Below are 11277 nucleotides of genomic sequence, written 5' to 3'. Positions count from 1 at the left end.
TTTCAAAATGTAAATATGATGTTTGGGTCAGCAATCTGTCAAGACTAGTTCACAGAAGTAGTAGATGTCAGGCAAAAATGAAGCTTTCGCTTTTATATCTTTAAAAACTGTCATATCAGAAAGGACACCTGACATTGACTGTGATTGACAGCCGAAGAGGCAGCTATGGGCACCTGACATTCACTGTGATTGACAGTAGAAGAGGCAGCTATGGGCACCTGACATTCACTGTGATTGACAGCAGAAGAGGCAGCTTATGTGTTTTCTGCACTTACTGGTTTGGCTTCTCAAAGCAAAGAAGGGGGAAAGGAAGTGGGCCTCTCCTCTGTCACTGCACCAGAAAGCACCTCGGAGTCCTCAGCAGGATGCTGAGAGGACCCTCTGTGTTGGATTCTTTTCTTAAGCGCAGATGTCAACGCACCTGAACTTTGATGGTGACACTTGTGTTTTTTGTTATTGTTGTGTTTTGCTTTTGTTTTTAAGCCTGCTACTAGGAGTTGAACCTGGGACCTCATGTATGCTAGCAAGTTCTCTACCACTCAGCAACATGCCCAGTGGTTTTAAGTGCTGATGCACTATGCTGGCTTCCTAGGGCTTCTCTATCAACAAAGGAACACATATTGTGTAGAGTAGAAAAACAAATTTATTTTTTTTTCACAAAATCCAGAAACCCCAAATCCGCAGGCGCCTTGGTATCAGGATCTGCTTGCTGAAGAAAATGGTCCCTTCTTGGTCCCTCCTGCCTGCCACTGACTGGGGCGGGGCTGGCAAACAGCCTTCGGATGCATCTCTTTGCCCGGTCTCTTCCGATGAGTGCCTCTACTTCGGGTTATTCTCCCCCAAATCCCTCAGAATCAAACATGGTAGGCAAATGCTTTATCTCGGAGTTATATGTGCACCCCTCCCTTTTCTGTAAGGATGCTTATGGACTTAGGGCTCACCCTAATCCTCGATAAAGCCGTCTTGTCTCTTACGTACAATTAATTCTATCTGCAAAGACTCCAGTTTTAGATAAACATCTGGGGTTAAGATTTCTTTCTTTCTTTTTTTTTTTTCTTGGTGAAAAGAAGGGCGTGATTCAATCTGCAAGATATAATCTCACAAGGAAGGAAATAACAACATGTTTTCTATAAAGAAAAGGCATAATCTCTATGTTGTTTAAAATCCTATGTATAATCAAAATTCATCACTAGATTCTATGTTTGAAGAGATTGAGGAATGCTGGGAGTCAGGTAAGAAGGCAGTAAAACACGAGGCTCTGGATTAAACTGACGGGTGGCTTGCTGTCTCTTCGTTGTGTGTTCACTAGCTAGGCACGGGCTGCGCTGAAGGGTGTGCATGGGATGCGCAGAAGCTTCTGCTGAGAAGGGAAGATTGCAAACACCTGTTCTTCCAGGATGGCTGCAGCATTAGCCATGGTTGAGGAGAGTATGAGCAGGACACTCGGGATGAATATACAATATCCCTTTTGTATTTATAGATTAGCAGCAAGGACATTTGACTTTGCTTCAACGCTGGGAACAGTTAAGCCATAAATTACTTCTTGCATGTCTAGTGACTCTTTGAGTGACAAGATTAAATGCAAAATATTTTGGTCCACTAAAGAAGAGGAAGAAGGCTGCAAGAAAGAGACAAATACCAAGTAAGCTAAGAGATCTCAGACATCTGGGTGAGCGTCCCACCAAATAGACCAAACAACACACAAGTACAGCCGTGCTACTTTACAAACTTGAACAATGTTGGTAACTTTTTATCTACTTACAATCCTGCAGGAAAACTGCATCAACTCTACAGTTTATTCCTGGGAAAGCACTTGCTATGCTTCTGGGATAGCCTGGGTCCATGGCTCCTCTTCTGTTGTCATACCTAATGAGAACAAAGCATCAAGGGATTGAAAACTATGGCACACTATGACAGCTTTCTTTCAATGTGTGTATGCTGTAATGTACTCACTTATACATTCTCACACCGAGTCTTCACTGTGTCCCACTCACTGAGACTAACAGTGCCTGACTTCTCTACCTAAGGGTGTTTGGTTATAAAACACATGGGAGCCACTGACTCTAGAACAGCATTCTGATTGCTGATCGGGGGTTATTTCTCAAAACTAGAGTCTATATTTTCTAAATATTTTACTTACTAAGTATATTAAGCATAATCATGTGTGTGCACATGTGTATATAATGTAAATAAGTGCATTATTTTAGTAGTATTTTCTAAGCGTGCAAAATAATGGGCCTGGTAGTGACCCTTTCACATATACACACCACTGTTCATTCGTATTCATGTCTCCACTGCCCTCCCTGTAGCCTGTCCTCTTCCTCCCTACAAAGTATCCCTCGTCTGTTTTCTTGTTTATATAGCTCCCTCGTGTGCACCACATTCTGCCAGTGATAGGAAAACATCCATGTGAGAACATCAGAACTCAACGCACAAGAAGAATCAAGCCTCTTCTTTCTCTAAATCCCACCCTAGAACTTTACAAGGGTATGAAGTGTTCATGTCACAGAACCCTCAAAACATGTGTAAGCATCTTAATGTGATGAAAAAGAAATGTTCAAAACCTGTGGTAACATCATCTTGTGCCTAACCATATCCTCACTAAGTCCAGATGTCCACGCTGATGGTTTGTACGCAGGGCAGAGAAACGCAAATTTCAACTTTAATGGAAAAACTCGTTCATCTCACCTCCAGCATTGGTTGTTTATGAAGAAGTATGTCTTCCCTTCATGGGAAACAGCTGCATCAATGGCTCGGATGCTGCTTGGAAGCCCATAGTTGGATATATCCCTGGGGTAACCTCGCTGGATGTCATAGCCTCTTATGGCCCAGTACTGTCTGCCTGCCAACAGTTCAGGGGACATATTTAACAAAGCTCTTTCTTTCTACAGTATAATACAAGTACCACTTAGAGATCCCCACAGTAATCAAAATGGGACAGAGAGCCTATGGACACCAAGAGTGTTGGAGAGGAGCTCTGGAGTGTATGGCAGCCCTCATGGGTTCCTCACTGAAGCTGTAAACACCAAATATTTCAATCTGTCCTTCAAGACCCCCAAACCAGAAGTCTTGCCTGGTATGACTTATGTATAGAAACTAAATCACTGCCTTTATTCATCTTAAAAAAATAGTATCTAGGATGAAGGCAGGGAAATACTGAAGATGGTCTCATGAGTAGTGTTTGTTGAGGACATTACTAAGACCTAATGAGGGTCTAGCCTGTGCAAATTCTCTCAGTTATTTGTGACCATGGTGAGGCCTATACCTGGACTCCTGCAAGGGTCTGGCTAGAAGGACGCCCTTCCTGGCTTATCCTGTCTGAAAGCACTGTGATGGGGCAAAGAGAAGTCCTGCCCTACCCGTTATGAAGATCAGAAGGAGGAGGAGACAGTCAGATATTACCTTTAAATAGGAAAACCAGGTCTCTGTCAAAATCCTCATAAGCAGCCTGAATGCCACTGGGCAGGAACGGCCAGAACAGAGAGATGAAATTGAGGTCGACTTCTCGCAACCGAGGATGCCGCCTCCAGAAGAACCTAAAGTAATGTAAGGCGGGGTGGGGGCAGGAAGGGGGAGGGGGGAGGGAGAGAGCATTACTTTCTGATACCTGGCTACAGTGACCCTAGCATGGTTCCCGCGGTGTGTGAATGTATAATATATGGCTCCTTCGTGATGGTGATGTTCATCTGGTGGGCCCTTGACAGATTTTTCTCTTCCTACCATGACAAGCCTAACATGGTTAGGGCCTCTCAGTGTTTAAAAGGTCCAATACTGACAGAGCCTAACCACGGCAGAAACGCCTGTGGATGCTGGATGGTTTAGCGCCCTCACCCTCTGAATGTTTCGTGATGCCCAGAGGACACTAAGAATTTCAAGGAGATGCCCGTGTATTGGGTCAGAGCAAAGCTGAGTGTCAGGTTTCCCTAGAACTCAGTGTTAAGGTCTGAAAAGGAGATGCGTGCAAGGAAGAAGAGCCCAATTTGTACTTGTCTTTGAAGAAGTAAATCTCCCCACGGAGGGTGGTGACAGCGTCAAATCTCAGGCGGGGATCACAGGCGGTGGGGGTGCTCGGCCCGGTAGGTTGGATAGGGCTGTTGGAAAGTCCTGGGAAAGAAAGACATTTAATACACGTGAAACCATGCTACTTTGGGTATGTTTCAAATACTTAGGAAGGTAGAGGGAAAAGCCATTAGCTGATTCTACAAGACACAGCAGACTGTACATGTGAGCCTTTCAAAGGCTTGGTCTGTTCTCAAGAGTAACATGGCTTCTACTTAAGCTGAAAGTTCTTTGCTTCCTTTCAGATTCTGAACCACCCTTCTCCCTCCTGTTTCCTCTTTCTGTCGTTTTTGTCATTGAGAATACACTTCCTTTTTCCTCACCAAAATTCAAACACAAGGATAGAGCTCATATTAATGTTTTACCCAATAGCATAAATATAACTCATTTTTTGGTATAAAAATTTACATCTTGATTGGACATGGTAGCTGTGGTGGTTTGAAAAAAAATAGCCTCCAAAGGGAGTGGTGCTGTTAGGCGGTGTGGCCTTGTTGAAGCAGGTGCTGTCTTGTTGGAGGAAGTGTGTCACTCCAGGCAGGCTCTGAGGTCTCATATGCTCAAGCTGTGCCAAGTGAGACAGACCACTTCCTGATGCCTGCAAGTCAAGATGTAGGCCACTGGACTGCTTCTCCAGCATCATGTCTGCCTGTGTGCTACCATGCTGTGCCCTGACAATAATGGACTAAACCTTTAAAATGTGACTGAGCCACCACAACTAAATATTCTTCCCTTATAAGAGTTGCCGTGGTCATGGTGTCTCTTCACAGCAACAGAAACCCTAAAACAGTAGCACAGGCTTTGTAATCTTAGCATTGTGGATACTGAGGCAGGAGGATTGTAGGTTTGAGACTAATCTGGAGACTAATCTGAGACCAATCACTCTGTAGTGAGACAATGTCTCAAAATAATAAATAGATACAGAATAATTTCCATCTTACTGAGTCTTCTCATTGTAGAACTAAGTGCTGTGCACATCACTAAGAAACACTAGAATGCCAAGAGAGCTGACAACATTGCAAAGGAAGTGACTGTTGGCATGTGTCAGGGGAGTTGGGATTTGAGTGAAGTTCCTTATCCTTAGAAATTCTGCCATGATGAGAAAACTCCTTGACATAATACCCACACTCTTGATTTGTAGAGAACTCCATCCCAAGAGGAGAGTGCACCCCTCACCGTCCCACTGCCTTCTGTACTTTCAGGGAGCAGGAGGGTGAGAGGGAGGGGATGGTTCTTTCTCTGGTCCTCCACCTTCCTCCACCACAAATCATACTTTACTGAACATTCTTGACAGGCCTTATACATGTCTACTTAGGGGTCTATGTGAAGATTCTGGAGGAGAGATATGAAAAGGGGTAATCAGGTCTTTTCAGAATATATAAAATTGGAAAGCATAAAAACCGAGGAAGAAAACCTTCCTACCATCTAGAGATAATGATAGGGAAGCACTTCTGTATCTCTCCAAGGCCTCCCTCCATCCCTCCTCCTCACTCTTTGCTTCCTTCCCTCCCTCCCTTCTTCCTTTCCACCGTCTTTTCTTGAGTCAAAGTCTCACCATGTAGTCTAAGCTGGCCTCAGATTCCTAGTTCTCCTGCCTCAGGCTCCTGAGTGCTAATATGACAGACATGGGCCAGCACACCTCTCCTCCAAGCTTTCCTTCAGCGTAGTAATAGACATCTAATAACGAAAATCCAAGCTGCAGGGAAATCATATCAGAGGCTCAGCCCCACAGGACTCTTGCCAACACTATTACTGGTGACTTTCAGAGATCAGTTTGAGTTTCCCTTGTGCATAGAATCCTGAGATTCCAAAGGCAAGATGCTTGGAAGTTAGACCTTTTGAGAACAATTCCCAAGTCCTTCTGTGTCTTGCCATGATGTCCACGTGACCTTACCGTAGAGAGTCTGAATGCCATTGATATCATCCTGAGGCAGAGAGTAGGTGCTGGGTTCACTGTAGGCATAGTTTGGGTACATCAAGGCACCAGGATCAGTGGAGTGAGCGAGTCCTAGGGAATGGCCAAATTCATGTGCAGCCACGAGAAACAGGTTGTAATCTGAAATGCAAGAAAATACGGTGAATGCTCCACAAGTTGTGAAAGTATAATCTCAAAGAATGTGACCTCGCCACCAGAGCTGCCCAGGAAGGAAACTTTCACGTGTTCATCTTTTTCCTCTCTTCAGGCAACTAAAGAACAGCAATTAGGACACAGCAGGTAGGCGCCATGAATTCTTATTAAATCTCAGCGCCGACGAAATCTGCCTTTCTTCCAACTCCCACATTTCATGGATGTGGAAGGCTGGTGAAATCGTGGCAGAGCTATGGCTCTCAGGATGGTAAGAATTCCGTTTCTCTTGTGCTCAGCATCCCCTGGGCCCCAGGCTCATTAGTAGAGCTTCCAAAAAAACAGGAAAAAGACTGCCTCTTGAGGCAGTGTCTGGGAGGCAAGGCAGACTTGACCACAGGATCTGGATGCACCACAGCCCCGCCCTTCTTCTAAAGAGGATCCCGGAAGGAATATCTTGTTGTGCAGACACACACTGTTGAAGGAGGTCAGGGCATGAAAGCGAAGCTACTAGAAGCAAGACTGTGGCTGCTCTTTGAACAGGCTAACTTTTCAAATGAATCCTGTATTTCAACATTGCTAAAGATGTAAAGACTAGTTCTTTTCAAATATTAAATTCAGAATATTAGAGAAGAAGAGGGAAAGGGAGATGGAGGGAGGGAGGGAGGGAGAGAGGGAGAGAGAGAGAGAGAGAGAGAGAGAGAGAGAGAGAGAGAGAGAGAGAGAAACTAAAATGGTCAGTGGTCAGCAAACTTTTCATGCCTTGGGAGCTAAGTAGCCCCTGTCTCAACTACTCAGCTTGGCCATCAGAGTGAAGACTCCTGAAGATGTGTTACTAGGTGAGTGTGCCCCCCTCGGTGCAGCATTCTGTGTACAGCCAGGGCCTGGACAGGCCTCGGCCGTGCTTTGCAATGTTAGCCTCCCTGCCCACTGATGTTTGAATGCTTCTTTTAGAAATCATGTCTTAAGAAGTGATCCTGATGGGGTCAATCTGGGCTGGTGCTCCCGGGAGAAGGGCTGGTGACTTCAACTTCACTTGCTTATCCTTCTACCATGTGAAGAAGCATGAGGGAGGAACTTGGCCCTACTCTCTCCAGGCCCTTCAACAGTGGGGAGTTAAGGTTCTCTCATTCATGAGCTTCTTAGTTCCATTTATCTCACAACAGTAACACATATGGATTTAGGCACTGTGTGGGAAATAAGGTCAATAATTAGCTTTTGATTTTTTGTTTGGTTTTTCTGTGTAGCTCTGGCTATCTTAGAACTTGTTCTGTAGACTATAGATCTACCTGCCTTTGTCTCCTGAGTGCTGGAATTAACGGTGTGCACTGCCGCACAGCCCAGCTTACTTCTTTTTAAAACTCAAAGTTGATTTATCTTTATGTAAAAAGAATGTAAATGATTTATTTGTGTGTTTGAAATGTTACAGTAACGTGAGCAGATGGGTATTTGTGAACACACACCTTGATTTTCAGGGGAAAGGCGTTTGTTTAGAGGTTGCATGTGAACCTCGCCAGGACCACTTACTTCTGGAGTCCTGAGTCCATGTTTCTTCTGAGTCAAAATGAGCATCTCCTCCAAGATCCTGACCTGGCTGAAAGGCATGGGCGAGGATCCCATTGGGTCCATCAAATGAAGAATAGTCACCATGGTCTGAAACGAGACAGCTTGTGTTGAAGTCTTTGCCTGTAGTCTCAGGTTAGCTAGAGAAAGCAGATTCCTTTCCGCCTACCTCTTGCGACAAAAGCAATGTCAATGTCTGCTTCTCCCTTTGAGATCTCGGTGAAGGTCAGGGGAGATGCCACACTCCACAACTGAAAGGCTCTCTCAATTGCTGTTTTCACTGCGGCCTCTGACAACTGTGGGGTTTGGTTTATAATCCTGAAAGTAAAAAGGAGCAAGCATGCTTTGTTGTTACGAGCAACACCTTCCAACCACACAGCTGCCATCCATTCTGGAGTGAGTCGCTTTTCAGAATGCACCCAACTGGACACAACATCAGTGTCCCCATTCATAAGACGAATATGGTCATTAAGATCTCTCTCCTAGGCAGCTGAGGGGTTAAATACACAGGAAGCACTTAGCTGTTAGCTTGACAAATAGTATTCCACAAATACTATTCTTATTGCTGTTACCAAGACAGACATAAAAGAGCCCAAGAGTCTCTCCAGCAATCAATAAGCTTCCTTTGGACTTAAAAGTGAGTGGCAAGAGAGACGCTATGCTACCACAGTCTTTTCAGATCCCCGAAGAAAGACAACATGGTAAGCTTTTTAATGAGAGACCCGGGTGGTGTGGGAGGTCCTTCTGTCTATGTGTTGCTTTTATTGGTTAATGAATGAAGAATCTGCCTTGGCCTGTTGATAGGGCAGAGTAGAACTAGGTAGGGAAAACTATACCAAATGCTGGGAGAAAGAAGGTAGAGTGAGGAGAAGCCAAGTAGCCCCGCCAGAGACAGATACCGGTAAGCCACAGTCATGTGGGGATACACAGATTAAAAGAAATGGGTTAAATTAAGATGTAAGAGTTAGCCAATAAAAACCTAGAGCTAATGGGCCAAGCAGTGATTTAATTAATACAGTTTCTGTTTGGTTATTTTGGGGATGAGCAGCTGGGAACAAACAAGTGGCCTCCAACAACACCCAGAGTCCTTGCTTTCGCCTCCTCATGCTCTCTGCCCGGTTCATACTCCCCTCATTCACTATCCACACTCATTCATACTCTGCAAGAGCAGGGTGTTTGTCCGTTCATCTCCAGTGGCTCCCAAGTTATGCAGCAATGTCTGAGGCTTCATAGACTCCCATCACTAGCTGGGTGGATGAGTCCTTGGACTCTAGGAATGTTACCTGTAGGTCAGGTTAGTGTGTGCCCACTTCGGGTTTCCTGGGGTTATCGAGAAATCCCCAGAGTCAGGCACTCCACAGCGAGGCTTGCCCATCATTTCCAGAGTAGCTGCATCTGCCTCCCCCGTCTCGGTCAAGCCAAAGAAGCGCTGCATTTCCTTAAGCTTCTCCGCAACCATTGCACTGTTACTCCATGCAGACCGATACTGGTTGCTTGGTAAGTGGTAGAATTTTTGTAGGTAATTCTGATCAAAATAAACACAAGTCTTTGCTGTGAAATTCCCTCTAGTGCTCTGAACATTTTGCAATTCTTTCTAAGTCACCATAGAGTGCAAAACAGGACCTGACAGACAAAAGGACAATAGCAGAAATTGTAGATCAGGCCAGCATGATGGCTCAGTGGGTAAAAGTGCCAATTGCCAAGCCTGGCAAGCCAAGCTCCATCCTCAACTCCCACGTGGCAAAAGGGGAGAGCTGGTCCTTACAAGCTGGGTTTTGACTGCCACACTTGTGTTGTGGCACGCAATACACTCCACTTAAAAATAAATACATTTAATTAAAATAAAGAAATTTGTAGACTGACTTTGAAAGAACAATACCTGTAGAATATCCCCTCCATTCATTGATCTAACTACTTTTTATTTTATTTGTTTTGTTTTATTTTGAGACAGGGTATCTTTGTGTATCTCTAGCTGTCCTGGAACTCACTCTGTAGACCAGGCTGGCCTTGAACTCACAGAATTTAGGGGTTACTGTGCCAGTCACAAAAATTACCAAGAAGAGAAAGAACAGGAAAGATGCTTTCCAGAAACTTAAATACTAGGAAGATTATACATAAGAAGTCGGTGCTCATATTCCCGTGTACACAAACAGAAGCAGTCAAACAAACTGACTGGCCTCACTATACTGTGTGCTAACTTTAGTTCCTTACAACCCACCCCATCGCTGTCCTATCTTCTACACATGCTAGTATTTTCTACTGCAAAGAAATATCCATACAGGAAACAGTAGGCAGATCAAAATTGGGTGTTCCCCATTGTCTTTCATGTGGGGACACTAGCAAGCTCCCTACCGGTCTGGCACTGACATAGAGAGCACAGGACAACGGGGTTACAGGGTTACACATTAGGGAAGAATTTCAGTTCATTTTATAAATACCAATATTCTCTGTAGCCAGCCCCTCAGTAATGGACTTGCTTGCTTTCATGTCTAGATTTTCCAGGCCTGGCCTTCCGAGTCCCAGAAGGTGATGCTGAGCCTCGGCAAAGTCATCCAAAAAATTTCTTCCTAGTCATTTAGACCCAGAAGGGAAAGCCACCGTCTGAATTCTGTAGCTTTCAGCAAATTTCCCATAAATGAGAGTTCATTTACCTCAACAATCTTTGCATTTTTCTCTTCCAGGACTTCAGGTGGTACTGGAAGGGCCTTGGCAAGCTGCGTGTGGAGTAACAACAGAAACGGAAGTGTCTGCAAGCGAAGCATGGCCCTTTCTTCTGAGACCACCTCGTCTGCTTTCCTCTGCCCGTCTGGCAGGTGCCCTGAAGTTCACAGCCACCCCTGCCAATCACTGCTCCGGTCTGGTCCCTTATAAAGCCACATCTTGAGTAACTGCTGCCTCCGCAGAGTGAAGCAACACAGTCAACCAGACGAGAACGTCTCTTCAATGCTAGAAGGTGATTGGAGCGTAAGAGCGGGGTGGTCCTTCAGCTGAAGAAAACATGGGCTGCCCGCCGCCAGGAGGAAAAGGAGGCAGCGGCTGATGTGGAGTTGCCAGGCTTCCGTTTTCCTGACGTGTGTGATGCTGCCGTACTAGTTTCATCGGGGAAACCTTTTAAGAATATTCATAGATCATCTTCAGATCAAACTGCACCTGTGAGCCCTGTTTCTAATCTGCCACTGTAGCTTGTGTGTAAGTGCGAGAGTGGCCTGTCACAAAGACCACAGCAGCTCCTGGAAATGGCTCAGTGTTTGCCATACAAGCTTGAGGACCTGAATTTCACTCAGCACACAGGCAGCAACGTTGAGCGTAGCAGTGTTTAAGTGTAATCCCAGTACTTGGCCATGTGTGTGTATGGGGGGAGGGAGTGGAATTTCTGTGGCTTGTTGGCCAGCTGGCCTAGTCTACTTGGTGAGTCCCAGGCTAATGAGAAACCCTGTCACAAAACAAACAAAACTCACATGACAGCATTTAAAGAATGGTGCTCAAGGTAGTCTTCTGGCCTCCACACACATGTGCATGGACACACAGACACAAAGCATGAGCTTTCACACGTAAATGCACACATGCATGTACTTACATAAAGAGCTGCTTCT

At 45.1% G+C, this 11277-nt stretch overlaps 1 protein-coding gene across 1 annotated transcript; it reads right to left on the bottom strand.

Moving 5' to 3' along the window:
• Positions 1–1468: 1468 nt before the first annotated feature.
• On the bottom strand, positions 1469–10890 carry Mmp8 (matrix metallopeptidase 8). Its single transcript, XM_057767574.1, has 10 exons — positions 10336–10890; positions 8968–9209; positions 7854–8002; positions 7649–7774; positions 5951–6112; positions 3987–4104; positions 3403–3536; positions 2689–2842; positions 1763–1866; positions 1469–1618 (listed from the first exon to the last, which is right to left on the bottom strand). The coding sequence occupies exons 1-10, from the start codon at positions 10444–10446 to the stop codon at positions 1509–1511; spliced, it is 1410 nt and encodes a 469-aa protein (XP_057623557.1). The 5' UTR covers positions 10447–10890; the 3' UTR covers positions 1469–1508.
• Positions 10891–11277: the final 387 nt, after the last annotated feature.

Source organism: Chionomys nivalis, chromosome 4 (genome assembly GCF_950005125.1).
Source record: "Chionomys nivalis chromosome 4, mChiNiv1.1, whole genome shotgun sequence".
NCBI classification, from domain to species: Eukaryota; Metazoa; Chordata; class Mammalia; order Rodentia; family Cricetidae; genus Chionomys; species Chionomys nivalis.
The sequence above is the reverse complement of the archived record's forward strand: the minus strand, read 5'-3'. Positions and strand labels throughout refer to the sequence as shown.